The sequence below is a fragment of the Rhinolophus sinicus genome, linkage group LG14, assembly GCF_036562045.2.
Source record: "Rhinolophus sinicus isolate RSC01 linkage group LG14, ASM3656204v1, whole genome shotgun sequence".
In the NCBI taxonomy this organism is placed as follows: Eukaryota; Metazoa; Chordata; class Mammalia; order Chiroptera; family Rhinolophidae; genus Rhinolophus; species Rhinolophus sinicus.
In genome coordinates, this window is record NC_133763.1 from 40,410,222 (window position 1) to 40,427,424 (window position 17,203).

The window sequence follows — 17,203 nt, forward strand, 5'->3', positions numbered from 1 at the left end:
TGCTGCTCTCCTTCACACCACAACAAAAGAAAAAACAAAAAGTACTAAAAACTAGTAAGGTAAGGGAATTTCTGAAGACTTTGAGTTAGAAATGAAACTCCAATTAGTTTGAGTTATATTCTCAAGAATGATTTAACTCTTACGTGACTTTAGGAATGGAGCAATCACTTCAAAAAACCATCATGGAGAATCTCCTGTCATGTGCCAGAAAATAGAGTAAGATGCTTAAAATACAAAGAAGACAGCACCCTGTCCTCAGACTGCTTATGTTTGAGTTGCGGAGACGGACATGCACATAGAAAAGGAGAGCTTGTTGCAGGTTTCAAAGAGCCAAATAAAACCTACTTTCACTGAAGGACTTTATGTCAGGCATTGTTATAATTACCTTATATGTATTAATTCATTTGATCTACATAACAATCCTATTAGGTATGAAATTACCTGCATTTTATAAATGAAACAAAGATAGGTTGAGTTATTTGCAGGAGATCACCCAGCTAGTATTTGGTGCGGTCAAGATTTAAATCCAGGCTGTCCAAATTGTATCTACAGTTATATCTATGTCAACATCTAGACCACTTGCCGTAAGGCTTCAAAGGCAGGACCGGTGTCTGAGGGCTGGAACAGCCTGAGAAATCTTCATGGTGGGGGTTGTCCAAGAGCTGGGCCTTCAAGGATGGGTGGGGGAATTAAGAAAGGACACTCCAAGAGCAGAGACATCAACTCAGGGGCCAGCATGTGGCCGTCAAGGGACAGGAGGGCTACAAGGACACATGGACCTTTGGGGTCAGAGGTACCTAAGCTCTAGTCCTGCCTCTGCTACTCGGTTGACAGCGGGGCTTGGGTAAGAGCCACGGGTTCCCCATAAACTGGAAATAATAATTATAATGATGATACCCATCCTGCCAGGTTAGTGGAAATGTTTGGCAAGATGACATAAGTAAAAGTGTCTGGCCTCTTAATTATAATTTAATTAATTGTAAGTGTGTGTGTGTGTGTGTGTGTGTGTGTGTGTCTAAGACAGCGAACAGATTAGCCAGGAGTAAGAAGCTTACGTTGGGGAGTAAAAGGAGATGATGGGGAGATTCTGATCACATTATGGGAGATTCTGACTACACAATTATCAAATTAGCAGTGGGAAGCCATGGAAGGTCATAAGTGAAAGAGTGAGTGAGCGGTATTGTGAAAACTCTGTGAGAAAACTCAATCTGGCTATAGCACCTCTGTACAATATGATTTCAGGGAGAGAGAATAAGCACAGTGGGAGGGTATTTTAGAAGCAGAAAAGAAGCAGTGGGTAGGGAATATGTGATTTTTTTCTATAAAATCCATTTACTAATTCACTCAGAAATACTCAGCTATTCATTGACTATGATGTGGTACCAAGCGCTGCTCTAAACATTGCACATACAGGAGAGAACAAAACAGTCACAAGCCTTATCTTCACAGAGCTTATATTCTAGAATAATTCCTTATTAATATAAAGGTGCATGTATTCATAAGAAACAGAGATGTCGAAGAAAGTGAAATGTGTTAGCACGAGATGTTTTCAAAGCATCTTATATGATTTCTCTTCGACCAGCCCACCCAAATCTTATTCATCCCTGACAAATCTAACCTTGGTATGCTTTCGTCTATTTCAAAGAGAAGCGTGAACATCTCTTCACTCTATTTTAAATAATGTTCCCAGGCTCCCAGTTGTATCCAAATCAATTCATTTTTTGTTTTTTCTTTCTGCTGCTGGATCTGAAAGCCCTGGAATGCACAGCCTCCACACACAGCTTGCCTCGCCAGCCTCTCATTTTTATCTCATTAGCTCACCTCTCTCCTGCTCCTCCCAGGAGAAGCCTTAAAATGCCCTTGTCTATTCCAGCAATAACTTCTTTGTTCCTTGTTGAGGTCACCTACTATGTGGACTTGTTCTCTTTCCTACACCTTTTTCTTAACCATTTAGGAAAGTGTTCCATTGGAGGTTAAGAAAGGATTCTGAGTACCTCCCTTCTGCCTCATGTATGAAGTTTAGTTTTAGTAAAAGTTATGTTGCACAGAATTACTTAACTTGGCTCATGAGTTGGTCTTACATCTCTGTCTTTACCTAAATGTTTTCTTCAATAAGGGCTTGTGTCTGTTTTTCTCTTCATTAAAAAAAAATGGACAAATTGATCTTCTTTAATAGGTAAGCAGTTGTTTATGCACGTAAGGAACTATAGGAGTGAACGATGATTTTTTTCCCCAAATTGACAAGTATTTATTAGGCACCAAAGAGGCTAGAAATTATTAAGGATGAAAGTGAACTAGAAGACACAAGAGCACATACAATGTGAAGTTACCTCATCTGCTGAGACGTACATACATGAACCTATAAAAGTAAATGCCATTTCTATGGCTCTTCCAGTGTGTCTTTTTATTGTAGGACTTTGAGGAGTGCCTGGCACTTACAAAGCACTTAATAATAATCATTGATATACATAGTAATCTCTCAGATCCACAATAACCCTGTGAAATGGCCTCTGTTGCAGATGAAGAAATAGAGGGTCAGAAGCTTAGATTAGAGAGCCGTGAGTGGCGATGCCAGTATTCGAACCCAGATCTGGACACCACCACAGTTAAAAACAATTCAGTACTAAACATTTTTCAGTATTTATCAGTGGGAAAGGACACTGTGACTTGCAATGGTCGTCATCAACTTTATTGAAAAGATATGCTTCTGACTTGTCTATAATTGTGTTGTAACCCCTCTGTCCTACCCAGAACTCACTACTAGAGTTTAGGTCACTTAAACGTTTGGTCCCCGGTAGCAAATACATTTTTGAAAATTAGCAGTCCTTTTCACTTGCAGCTCGGCCTCCCTAAATGACTCGTGTCATCATTTTGCACATTCTCTGGATTCCTTAATGTTGTTTTCCTCACCTTGAATTTATTGACACCGATTCATTTTGCCTTGACATTGGCATTAACAAGGAAATGGCTTTGTTTCATCCTGACATTATAAAATCACCTCCTAAGACTTGGTTTGACATTGTCAGGAGGTGGTTATGGTGACAGCAAGGCCACAGCAGACAAGAGTGAATTACAGTGATTCCCGGGGGAAAAAAAAAAAAATCATTAAGAAAAGTTACTGCTGTGCGATTTCAGTAGCTATTTTTCATACTTAAATATCCCTGCTGTTTAAAAATCCTAAGAGGTCTTGGACCATATTTAGAACACTCCTGCCAAGTACATATAGGAAAAATTAAGTCTCTAAGGAGACATTTGGCTATAGCTCGACAAACAGGAACTTTAAATTATATTTTACAAAGTGCTCAAAACATTGAAATTCTGCCTCAAAAAAAAAAACAAAAAAAAAACTACGCATGTGTATTAATGACACAATTATCTCCTTTCATCCCTGGATACCTGGATTTCTTAATGTCGAATATCAAAGGCCTGTAGTATTGCTCTGCCTCCTATTCAGAATATGAAATGTTTTACAGATTTGTCTCCAGCACTGAATGGGGTTATGTGGATTGCCCTTCACAATTCTCATGCCATTTCAAAGAACTTTTGAAATTCTTTTACTTGGCATTCTTCTATGTGCCATTGATAGTCTCTCACCTCCATCCCTGTAACTATTTAACTAGTCACTTCCAATTCAAAGAAAAAAAAAAAAGTCACAGAGTTTCTTCAGGGCCATGTATTTTTCACCACCATATTACCAGCAATGCTAAGATTATGATAAAACCTGTTACATTTTTGCCTAATGAAAAATGAAAGAAATGCTTCTGATCTCTTAGCTCACCCAGCCACCCTTGCTCCTTCCCCTCCCTCCATCTCTTCCCCAGTGTATATTGTATCATTGAAGGAAGAAACCCAAACCAAGTCTCCAATCTTTTCCTGTTAATGTTCTCCATTATGAAATCATGTATGGGAAGCCCTGACGAGTCACGGTGTACGATTTTTACATGTGCCCCTTGTTCACTTCCTTTCCCATTCCTTGCCAAATATTTTACCCCTCCAAGAGCCCACCTTGCCTCGGCCTCACCATGCTCAGCCTTACCTCCTACTTCCCGGAAACTGAAATGAGGCCATCAGGAATAAGTTCTTTCCACTTCCCACTCTCCAACCTATTAGCTTTATATCCGTCTGTATCAATATCTATCTATCTGTCTATCTATTTATCTATATACCTGTCTTACTAATAAGAGATATATAGCCACCATTTAGAAAGAGGCAGAGAACAAAAGACAATGTTTATTTACTTGTCTCGTATTTGTTGGACAACGATTCAGTGGCAGGGACAATGCTGAATGCTCTCGCCGTAACCGCAATGAACAGATCACAGACATGGTGCAGACATGAACAAGGGGAGCAGGAATGAGTCTCCCTCAAACTCAAGTTGCGTGAAATATGTTTTTTTCGAGTTAAATCTGACTGTGTGCCCCTCTGCTGGAGGAGTGGTGTGAGATTCAATCCCAATCACCACTGTGGCTTGATGTTCAAATGTAAAAACGCCCCCTCGTTTTGCCTCAGTTGGCACTAGTTACCCACGACGATGTGGAGCTGGGTGGGGCTGCAGGTCCCTTTGGCTCAGGAGGCTCTGCTGGTTCCATCCACCTGGGGCCGTGCAGTCCTTGCCCCAGGGTCCACCGCCCTCTTAGGCTTATGGGATCGTGTAGGAACTCCCTCTTCTGAGATAATTTTTGTAGACAGTTAAGATCATCGGCGGTTTGAGTATATGTATTAATAACACAAATACTGATATCAGGCAAAATTTGGTCACATGATTCATTTATTAAACAAATTATCTTTATTATCTCAGGAAAAGATACTTTTCTATTCTCGAGTAACGATTCCTGTTATGAACATTTTTTATATCATCAAAGGACTGTATATTTATTCTAGGTAATTTGGAAAGAGTGAAAAGTATAAAGATGAAAATTAAAATTACTGCAATCACCTGCCCTCCTACCAGCCAGAGATAAATACTGGTCACATTTTGGTACAATTGTGCAGTACCTGTTCTGAAGTATGTATTACGTAAGGTATATGCAGAGGTATATGTATGTACTCATGGGAGCATATGAGATAAATATTTTACTGCTTTGCCTCCTGACATAATGTCATGTACTTTGAAACGATGGTTTGCACCCTGCTGTGTGCCGCCATTGTGTGACTATAGCTCCCAAAGAACACCATCTTCACCTTGGCCCAAAGAGTAGAGGTTGCATCTTCTTATTAAGCCAGACGAGTGTGTGTTCTGGTCCTAGAGGAGAAATGCTGTGATTTCTCAGCAGCGTTTGTATGAGCATCTTGCTTGTGTCTATGTCTGAAGGTGCTGACCTAACTATGATTTCAATACATCATTAATGATCGCTTGGGGAAAGGTGCCCAGCCTTCGGCTTGTGGGATCCTCAGTGAATTAATTCTTTCTCAACACCAGCAGAGCCTTATTTCAGGTTGCAAACGCTGTGAACTTTGGAGGTGTTTGGGTAGTGCCTCTCACTCCTGCATTAGTGTCACCTGTTACCTTTCACGCCAGCTGGGTGACCGAATACTGCAAACATAGGCTGCTTCAAAATGAATGTGGCTTTTAAATGATGTTTTGAGCAGTATTTCCTTTGATTAGACAAGAGCCAGTGTCACTCCCTCCCATGATTGGTACTTTGACATTAGAGGAATAAGAAGAGAGTGGCTGTTCTCTAAAGTCAGAACCTGCTATACCTGATTACCCAGCCATGTCTGACCACCCAGCTGACAGCTTCCACGTGGTTCTGTACAGCCCTTCAGCTCTGCTTCTTGACCTCACTGCACTGGAACCAAGTAGTCTGGATGATGTCACACAGGCATTGTGCCACCAGCACCACTGTCCCCAGATGGATATAGACGCAGACAGGAGTAGAGACTGAGAGCAGGGAAGCATGGATGTTTCCACCTGATGGCTCCCACTTTTCAGTTTAGACACCGTTTGCATCTAACCATCCCCAGCCTCACCATTATAGAAGCCCAGGTGGACTATGGGGCCGTGGAAGCAGGATGCTGGCCTCCTGCTAGTCTGAAAACACACCTATGTACTCTGATTGGTGCAGGAGAATGCACATTGAACGAGAGTGTACAGGTCACCTTTGAGAAAACGGGCACTGCTGCATGTGGGGACAGAGTCCCAGAGAGCAGTTTCCAGACTCTTGGCCTCACATGGAAAGGTGCTGGCTCGGGAAGTAGATGGCCGTCAGCTGTGGCTAGTTGGCCATCAGCTGTAACCAGTTAACCAATTAGCCACTGATATAACTGCTGTGTTGGTTGGTCAGTCGGTCGGTTGGCAGGCAGAGAAGCAGACAGCAGGTTGCAGGTCGTGTGGATCCAGCCTCCAGTGAGACTATAGTGGTATGACTCCCCTACCTATGGCTCCGTGGGTGTTCCTTTTTGGCCTAGCCATATCCTACATTCTTATGTGGGGAGCGGGACTAGAGGCCCCACAGGCCGCCTCGCACAACAAATGGCACAGTGAGCAGGGTCTCCCGCCCAACACTGTGCCAAGCTGACCTTGCAAGGCTTTGTGGCGTACACAGCAATTGAAGACAAATATTCAGGAGTTGTGTGCTTGACCCCACACTCTTTCAAGACTCTGGCCCACAGAGGACACATACAGATGCTGTCTTTGAGGGAGGGTATTTGCTTCCTCTTTCACTTTGAGTACCTTGAATGGGATAGGTAGTGATGAATTCATTATTCTGACACAGATAGGAATAAATACCTCGCTCTGCCATCTGGGCTTCCAGCACTACGGGGCATTGAGGAAGTCACTGAATGTTAACAAAGTATACGCAGCTTGTATTTTATATTTTTTAAAGCAGCTCCACATAATTCACCTTGAGGCTTCCAACAACTGTGAGGTGGGTGGATAGGACAAGTGTTATTATCCTTGCTTTAGAAATGAGGAAAGAGAGGCACAAAGAGGTTAAATGATTTCCCCAAGTTCACCCAGCCCATTAACCGCAGAGAACAGGCTTGAATCACAAATTCTTCATGTAACCCTCTTCAACCCCCTTATGCTGTTAGTACAAGTGAGGAGAAAAACTATCCCCGTTCCACAGAAGGCTGACAGGTGAAACCAATCAAGTGAAAACAGCCACCTGAGTCATCACCAGGGCTCATAACATTGGACAAGAAGCCCAGTCGTCACCTGTTTGATCAACACAGGGAGAAACTCCTCACTCTTTGCCTTTTAAGATGATAGGCTTTCCATGAAAGATATTCATGCAAATCATCAAGCTCAAGAGAACTTTACATATACCTGCTACAAAGTCTTCCCCTAACGTTAGAGTTGTCACTCAAACGTAGGCTCCACAGACGCAGCTGTGTTGTCAGTCTGGCCCACTCTACATGCCCATCGTCAAGAATAGGGCCTGCTAGAGAATGGATGGATAAATGGATCGATGTCACTAAGTGGTTTCATGATAGGTCCAAGGCCTTACAGCAAAGTGATGGCTAGTGAGAACTAGAACTCAGGTTACATAGCTCCTAATCAATGTTTTTTCCACTGTACCACACCACCAAATCATAGCCAGAAATATGAGAAAAGATAGGAAAAAATCCAATCGGTATACCTAGAATTCCCCAAAGAGGCCATTGCACAGCAGTCTATAAAGTTTCTTCACTACCCCAGGAGCTAACCTGTAGGCTCAGTTTTATATCTTCTATCTCCCAACTTAGTAAAACTGCCGCCAAGGCTGAATAAATGGGTCATAATCCCAGCTCTTCATCTCCCTGCCACAGCCTCTCAAATGCCTAAATCAGAACAGAATGCTGCACACATGCCTTTGTTATTAGCCTGTTTGGTGGAGGTTATTCATTCTTTGACGTTTCTTTGAAAAGGACAGGAACAATTTGGAACATTGTTCCCTTAGCAATCCTGGGCATGTTTCAGGTGATGAAGGTAGAGGTCACTTTATTAATGCAACCATCAAGGAAGGCTGTCATAGTAATATGTTGCATCAATTCCTTGAAGTGCAGGAGACAAAGCCAAAAAGAGAAACTTTCAAGTCTATAAATACAGCCCCAGCATTGCTCAAGCATAGCAGCTTACTGACAGGGGGAACCTAAATGTATAGCTTTGAACAAGACCCAAACAGAGAAAAGAAAACTTTCTTTGGGTAATGTAATGGGTCATCAGGACCATAATGGGAATAAGTGACCCTGCGGGTCGCAAAGGAAAAGAAGAAAAGAACAAGTAGCAACACTGAGTCCTGGCTGGTGGCGTCTTTGAGCACATGCAGTCTCTCTCTAGGTCTGCTCTTCCCTACCTTCCAGAACGGACTAATAGAGAGAAAAGGAATCAGAATCTCATAATTCACATTTTGGCAATATATTGCAGTTTGGGGAGAGCAAATGGGTATGACAATCAAGAAACCTACAAAAATCAAGGTAAAGAATGGAATAATTTAGCTACATCCTTGTGACTCTCCTTTTCCAAGCTACAGGACAAGTAAAAAGAAGTGAAAGGGGGAGGAAGAAATTCTGCTCATTCTTCTTCTTTCCCTGTGAAAATTCTGAACATTTTTGTAGACTCACAGCAATTGCGGGAGCTTATTTATCTACTGTTGTGGCTTGCTTACTGAAGCTGTGATGAGGGTTATTATAACACCTTGCTGACTTCAGCGTTCTCACCAGGACCCCACACTTCATCTTGTAGCCACATAACTCTGTTTCAGTCTAACATTTAATACGATAACCATATCTACCAGGCGCCACAGGTTATCTTGGTTACTCCACATGAAAGCATTCCTAATTTGAAACATGAAGGGGTTACAGGTTCTATGTTGTGATATTAGACACACCATAAATGCGTTATTTTCACCAACGGTAAAATGGCCCTTTAGAATATAGTCAAGCTATTATCAAAGTAGTATTAGCTTAAAAAAAAAAGTAGTATTAGCTTTTCCTACACACAGCAATCATATTTTATCATAATAAAAAGAATTGTGTCTAGCAAATAACAATTTGCCTCCAGTACTGGATTAAATGTTGCATATGGAATTTAAAAATGAACCTTCTGTGTTTAGTGAGATTGTATCCTCTTAGATTGTCAATGACAATGAAGAGAGTCAGGACATGCTTAATATAAATACTTCATAAAATAAGTTCAGAGGTTTCAGTTTAAGGCAGATTCACACAGATGGGTACCACATAAAGAGAGTGCCAACTGCGAGGTGCCTGTTGGCTACAAATCCAGCCCTACTTGGATTTTTAATCTGTAGCTACATGCCAGATGCAATGGAGGAAATGCCAGGATTGTAAGGGAGGATTTATCCTCTGGCCAGTTCTGTCAACTGTTGGTGGATGCCCCAAACCTTGTGTTGACAGGAATTCTGCAGTCCAGTGCAAGAGGGTGTCCTGCCTAAGTACTTGTGTCTTCTATGTACCGGGGAAGAAGGGAGAAGGGCAGGTACAACATCATTTGCCATTTCCAAACTAGACCTTCGCTATTTGGGGTTATAGCTTACATCTGAGCTGATTTGTTTTTGGAGCGCTGCAGAATGTGGTAGAACGCTGGAAGATGTGATGCTTAATGCTGCTCACAAAGACCTCTCCTGGTCACAGTGTGGTGTGAAAGCAGAGCAGCTGGTCAATACAACTGAAAACTGACTGAGGATCTACAGAAGATTTATTTCTACTGTCTTGAGGAGCACAGAATATAGCACCGTGCAACACCATTTACTGCGTTTCTCCTAATGGAGAGACCTGGGTTCTAATTCTAGTTCTACCTTAAATTGCTTTCGATTTCCTCATCTAGACTTTCTGAATTTTCCTCAAGCTCTGATTTTGCTCTTTATATCAGAGCAAAGTAGAGCAAATTACATGAGGGTGACTTTGGTTCCTCTTATCCTTTAATAAATTGTGGGCAATACTAAAGCGTCTGCCTTAGATCCTGACCTTTTGTATTTATACCCCCAGGAAGACAATCCATTCTTACATTTCAACTTCCAGTACTTACCATTGCCTCTACCATGTTTCCCTGATAATAAGACCTAGCCGGATCATCAGCTCTAATGCGTCTTTTGGAGCAAAAATTAATATAAGACCTGGTTTTATTTTAATATAAGACCTGGTCTTATTTTAATATAAGACCCTGTCAATAATATAATATAATATAATATAATATAATATAATATAATATAATAATACCAGATGTTATATTAATTTTTGCTCCAAAAGACGCATTAGAGCTGATGGTCCGGTTAGGTCTTATTTTGGGGGAAACACGGTAATTCCCATGGCGCTGCACCTGGAAAGTCACTGTCTCTGATCTAGAATCTCCAAAGTGTCTTCATTCTCCTTTCCCCAATATGCTTATCTTCATTGCTACAGCTGACACCCTGAGCTAGACCTTCATCATTTTACCCCAATATTAATTGAGGAGTAATTCTTTGTTGTGGGGGACTGTCCTGTGCATTGTGGGGTACTTAATAACATCTCTGCCCTCTAGAGGCCAGTAGCACGCCGTTTCTCGAATTGTGACAACCAAAAACATTTCCAGATATTGGCAAATGTCCCCTAGGAGGCAAAAATTACCTCCTGTTGAAAAACCACTACTTTAGACTGGCAGCCAGTGACCTCTGTTAAATGTTAATTCCTCAAATTTCTCCAGTCCTTTTACTGATTATTTCAAAATCCATGCTGTCAGATTCAGTCAACAACAAGCAATGCTTCCTTTGAATTATTCCTTCGCCCGGCTCAAAGTGGCCTTCCTCTCATACTCTTCCAGTCTGTCTCTTTATTCCTAAACACAGTCAACTGCAGCAGGAAGACCTTTATGATTAATTTACACTCTCATATGATCACTGCATTTTGTTGACATCTTCTCTTCTCAGCATCCATCATGGTCTTTGTTTCTCTTCCTATGGCGTAAGCTCTGATACTCTCGGTGTTCTGTCTCCAGTCTTCATTTCTACTTAACCTCTCTTCTACCAGGATACGGCCTTCTGTTCCTTTCACTGCACCCATTGTAACAATAACCACCATCATCCCAGCTCCACATCTGTATCTCCTGGGTGACCAATCTCCTGAACCTTGAACTAGTTTTTCCTGCTAATAACAAGACTCCTGCAGAAAAGCCTACAGACCCTTCAAGGTCAATAGGTCCAAAAAAATATTCCTTTTCTTTCTTCAGTAAACTGTTCTTCCAACCTTCTTTTCTTAATAAATCACATTATGATGCATGCAAATACCGAAAATGGCAAACTCCGAATCTCTCTTACGCATTTCCAAAACATCTGTCTCCAGATCTGTCCCTTCTACTTTCTTCCCATTGCTCTAACTCGGCCCAAGCCCATGCTACGGAAGCATCTTGTATCCTTGCCTCCAGTCTGTTTTTTGTCTGGTCTAGCCACATTTTGTATTTTCCCTTAAAATAGCATCCTGTCCACATGTCTTTGATAGCCTCCCATTGCCTTTTAGCTAAACTCTGTAGTGTGTTAGGTAGAACCTTCACAACTAGGACACAGCCTACCTTTCTAGTCTCTATTTTCCCTTTGCGCACCCATCATTCTAGCCAGACCAGTCCATTCATCACTCACTAACATGTTCCATGTCTCTCACTCAGGCTCCAGGCAGAAAACTGAAACCACACTAGGTATTTTAACAGAGAATGCATTAAAGGAAATGGTTAAAAACAGGTGTTTTAGAATTTAAAAGTGAGAAGAGGACACTGAAGTCATTCAGAGATAGTAACTGTGTAAGCAGGAAGCAGCTATCACTCTTGGGGTGAGGGATTTCAGAGAAGAGGATGGGGTTACTAGAAACAAAAGTTTGGAAGACAGACCCCACAGATCCGGGACCTGCACCTCCAAGAAGGGGTAGTGACTGGCTACTGCTAGTACCTCTGAAATATTGAGCAGGGGCCCCTTGGAGCTGGAATTGAAATCTCTAAAGAAGGAATGCAGGAACCTCCAAGGGCGAGATGAAACTGATTCTGAAAAGCTGAGTTCCAAAACCAAATGCTGCTGTTGGGATGAAGGACCTTTACTGGGGCAGTACTGTTAGGAAGAGCCATGAAACAGGAAAAAAGGAAATTTCTTCTTCCTTCCTCTTTCCTTGTCTGCTCCCTCTAGTGTTCCCTGTGGTTGGAGGAAGCCAGGAGACAACCTACAGGGTTCCAGCCTCAACATCAGAAGGGACGACCGATTTAGAATTGAGAGAAAATCGCTTAATAACCAACTCAATGCTCTTTCACGTCTCCTTGCCTTACTCATACCGCTTCCCCATCCATAATGCTCTTCCTACCAACATCTGCCTGATACATGATTCTGTTCAAATACACTCTCCTTCCTTTAGTCTTCTCTAATCTTCCCCCAAGTAATTATTTACACCAGCATCTGAGTTCCCCTGGCAGTTTGCAAATATTTCCTTTATCATATTTTTTCATATTGTATCATAATTATTTCTGTATATGTTCAATGGTTTGTTTGTTTTCTGCCAAATGTGACCTCCTTTAGGGCAGGTAGAGTTACAACCATAAAATCTAGCAGAGTGCCTGGCACACAATAGATATGCTGGTTGAACTGGACAAATAGAATTGATAAGGCCATTTTAGTGAAATAAATATTACATTTCTTGTACATATTTTTTCTTCCTAACCAGGCTTGAACTCCGTAAGAGTAGAAAGCATGCTTTATATTTCTTTTATTTCTTTGTAGTACTTAGTACAAGGTTTCATATGCTGAAAAAGAGCTCAATGATATTTGTTAACCACTTAGTTTATTCATTAAGCACAATTTTGGTTCAAAATGACATGAAGATGGAGCATAAGTTTATGAATAGCAGGTAGGGTCTCTAATTAGGTTTAGCATATAAACCTATATATGCTGAGTTTCTAGCATATAATTCCAACAGAGTGTTCTTTTATCTGTTGTCATGTTCTTTTATCTGTTGAAAGAAGAGCACAATCAAGAGACTGCATGTACCATGTTTCCCCAAAAATAAGACCTAGCCAGACCATCAGCTCTAATGCGTCTTTTGGAGCAAAAATTAATAGAAGACCCAGTCTTATTTTGCTATACTATAAGGCTGGGTCTATATAATATAATATAATATAATATAATATAATATAATATAATATAATATAATACTGGGTCTTATATTAATTTTTGCTCCAAAAGATGCATTAGAGCTGATGTTCCAGCTAGGTCTTATTTTCGGGGAAACAGGGTAGCATGTATTATAGGAAGTCTACAGTGATGATATAGATAGTCTAGGTTTCTTTTTCCTGTTTATCTCTTACAGCAAATATATTCCCCCAGTTCATGAAGTTACATCTGTTCCTTGTGTATTTATTAAATTTCTCACAATCATCATCAACCAGTAGATTATTTAAATGTAGGAAAAGTATTGCATTTTAACTTAACCACTAATTTCTTGAAAAAACAAAACCTCTGTTCAACAACTGATTTATATTCAGGTCCAAGAAGAAGCAAATAGCTTTTTTTTTTTTTTAAGGGAGTGATATTTAATTAACTATTGATTTCTTCTCAATTATTCAAGGCAAGCAATTATCGATATTGATGGAACAGATATTTCCCTACCTCCAGTGCCCAAATGAAAGGAAATATCCCATTCAGCAATCTGGTGCCTGGAACAAGAAATGCCAAGAATCTTTAACTTTAAATGAAAACAGTTATTTGGATCTGTTTATTCCGTGTTGCCCCAATTAAACAGATATTTCCTGAATTGTAAGCAAAACAAAATCCTGAAAACCTATGTATGCTTTCCAAATTAACAACAAAAAAAAAAAAAAGAAAGAAAGAAAGAAAAGAAAAGAAAGAAAGAGAGACAGAGTTTTTGTCAGTTTTGACCATGATCTAAACACCTGTAGACTTGGCATCCTGACATTCTTAACCATGACTCATAAAATACAATAATTTGGGTCTAATACTCATGATTTCTAAACCACCCAGTGAGGGATAGCTTCCATAATCATTAGCTATATCATTTATAGCTGGAACACCACCTGGTATATCAAGATTTTGAGCCTGAAGGATTTAGTAGGCCTAATTGTCCCTTCTGACACTTACAAATAGCAAGTGTGGGTACATGTGAAAATTACACCAATACATTATACACCTGTGTTAGAAGTCTCCAACGAATTGTTCTGGAAGGTGGTAAAACAGGGCCCTGTCAGGCCACTTTGTTACTAATTCTGGGAGCATCCACCACCATTTCCTTCTCAGCTCATTTGCACATAAAACATTAGCATGTTATGTATACGAAGCTCCTTTTGAAAGTGACGTAACTATTGAACACGAAAATGGACAAGGCAAAATTCTCTATTGTATTATTACTTGGGAGACGATGGTTATTTTTTTAAAAATACTTTGCATTTGATGATAATATTAAGCGTGTGTGTGTGTGTGTGTGTGTGTGTGTGTGTGTAATTCATGTGGTACCCCTGGAGGAATTTGACCATAACATTTTTTAAAAATGAAAAATATTATAATTTGCAAAAAGCTTCTTTTTCTGCTCTGCCCCCACCGCCCATTCCAGAATGGGTCTACATATTAAGTGCTTAAGCAGCATATGTTGCTGGGAAGTGTTCTTGGCTCCTTTACTCTTTGTTGTTGTTTTAATTTCCCTGGGTTCTATTTAACATTCTGCTAAATCAGTGAAACCTTGATTATCGAAAAGAATAGGAAACATGGAATTAATGAGAATAACCAGGACTTTGAAGAAATAAGAAATTATTGGAGATGAAAGTTACATGACAGGGACAGCGAATGAATTTTAGTCTCTGGAATTGCTTGTCTTGATTTATGCAAACTGATGCTGTTAATTGATGGAAAGAGTGAGATTTTGGTAATCAGGGTTTCACCATTGCATTTATTATTATCCCCAGAAACCAAGGTAACCTTGGACTCTACTTCCCAAATTTACAAGACAATAGAACTCCTAACAGGCTGTCAGAGGCAAAGTGACTGTCTTCTTCCTCACACCCCTCCCACGAAACAGTTTTCTCTCTTCCCATCTGGCTGCCGCCTGCCTGGAGCATGCCGCCTGCCCCTGTCCCATCCCCCCAGTGCTTTGCTGTTCATTCCTGACTTCATGCATGCAGCAGCTAGCCATCACCTGCAGGGAGAATGTCACACCCCTTAGAGGTTCTTGGTCATTTTAGCAATACTGCTTTGCATTTTAATTACCATCTTCTGGCTTCAAAGCTCTGCATTCTTGTATCAGGCACTTGTCCTTTAAAACCCCCAAGGTCACCACAGGTCCCCCTTCCATGAAGAGAAGCTACTGCCAAACCAGGAGTATCACGTTACTTTGTATTCCATAGCCTGAAATGGACAATGATAACATCCCAGATTGCAGCAAAAATCTATATGAAAAGAACTAATGTGATGAAAACAAAGGCAGCAAACTACATTTGTTTGGAAATTGGAGTCACATGCTTAGTTTGTGGCGGGGAGGGGGAGCGCAAGATCGATAGAGATTTTTTTAAAGCTGAAAACATGATGTACCAGATGAACTTAAATTGATTCTGCTTCTCCTCCCCGCGCCCCGCTCCCCTCCCCCTCACTCTGCAGCGAATGTCTGCGACAACGAGCTCCTGCACTGCCAGAACGGAGGGACGTGTCACAACAACGTGCGCTGCTTATGCCCGGCCGCCTACACGGGCATCCTGTGCGAGAAGCTGCGGTGCGAGGAGGCCGGCAGCTGCAGCCCCGACTCCGGCCAGGGGTCGTCCCCGCAGGGCCACCCGATGCTGCTGCTCCTGCTGCTGCTGACCGCTCTGCTGGTGACAACCAGCCCCCTGGTGTTCTAGGAGGGGCGTCCAGCCACCAGACGGGCCTGTGCAGTGGGGAAGCAAACCCAACCCAAGCATTTGCTACTAACGTAGGAAACACACACTCAGACACCCCCACTCAAACACAGTGTACCAACTAAGAAGGCCTGACTGAACTAAGCCATATTTATCAGCCGTGGACAGCACATCCGAGTCAAGACTGTTAATTTCTGACTCCAGAGGAGTTGGCAGCTGTTGACATTATCACTGCAGAACTCTCATTGCCGATTGGAAAGGTTGGGACAGCCCCCCAAACAGGAAAGACAAACCAAACAAACAAAAAATAACACATCAAGCAAACTAAAAATATTTGCTACTCTCACGTGGTGCGCCCAGTACCACTTGGCCCTGTGCCGTGGACCAACCAAATAGGAGTGTTCTTTGCTGGCAGTGCACTGTGGGTATCAAGACACCAGTTATAAGCTGCCATATTGGCCTGCTTCAGTCCCTGAATCCCTTCCAACCTGTGCTTTAGTGAACGTTGCTCTGTAACCCTTGTTGGTTGAAAGGTTTCTTTGTCTGATGTTAGTAATGCACATGTGTAACAGCCCCGTCCAGAAGCTCCAGCCAGTCACACCCTGTATATCTTTGCAGCACTGAGTAATCCCAGTGCGAGCACACATCCACTGTCCAAGAGTGGTGATAGGAAAACAAGAAAGTGTATCTATCCTTTTGTATTCAAATGAAGTTATTTTTCTTGAAATACTGTAATATGTAGATTTTTTGTATTCTTGCCAATTTGTGTTACCAGACAATCTGTTCATGTATCTAATTCCAATCAGCAAAGACTGACAATTTGCTTTGTCCTCTTTCGTTCTGTTTTGTTTCATTGCGCAGAGATTTCTCTGTAAGGGCAACGAACGTGCTGGCATCAAAGAATATCAGTTTACATATATAACAAGTGTAATAAGATTCCACCAAAGGACATTCTAAGTATTTTCTTGTTGCTTTAACACTGGAAGATTTAAAGAATAAAAATTCCTGCATAAATGATTTCAGGAATTTGTATTGCAATTTCTTAAGATGAAAGGAGCAGCCACCACGCAGTTGCACACTCACTTTACTGATTTCTATGTGGACTGAATACATTCAGCCGGTGAATTTAGTACCCAGGAAGACGGAATGATGTTCACTAGCTTGGACAACTTCTGCAAAATATGAGACTATTTCCACTTGGGAAAATTATAACAGAAAAAAAAAAGATCTAAGTGATTGCCAAGATTATGCCAAAGCCTGTTGGCAGAGTATTAAGAGACTTTTATTTTTAAGTCATGCTATTTTCACAGATTGATATGGTCATGTGACTCGAGGGATGCTGATCTATGTATCTTTCCAAATACAGTGTTTACATGAGGTATAATACGAGGCAGCATACAATGGGGAACCAGGGAA

At 41.2% G+C, this 17,203-nt stretch overlaps 1 protein-coding gene across 13 annotated transcripts in view; it reads left to right on the forward strand.

Moving 5' to 3' along the window:
- Positions 1-16,804, forward strand: part of NTNG1 (netrin G1) — a 294,202-nt gene extending 277,398 nt beyond the window's left edge. For all 13 annotated transcript variants that reach the window (XM_074318381.1, XM_074318379.1, XM_074318382.1 and 10 more), the window contains one exon: positions 15,552-16,804. In XM_074318381.1, the coding sequence (XP_074174482.1) occupies positions 15,552-15,790 (239 nt within the window). In that variant the 3' untranslated portion in view covers positions 15,791-16,804. The remainder of the gene's footprint in view (positions 1-15,551) is intronic.
- The last annotated feature ends 399 nt before the right edge of the window (positions 16,805-17,203 follow it).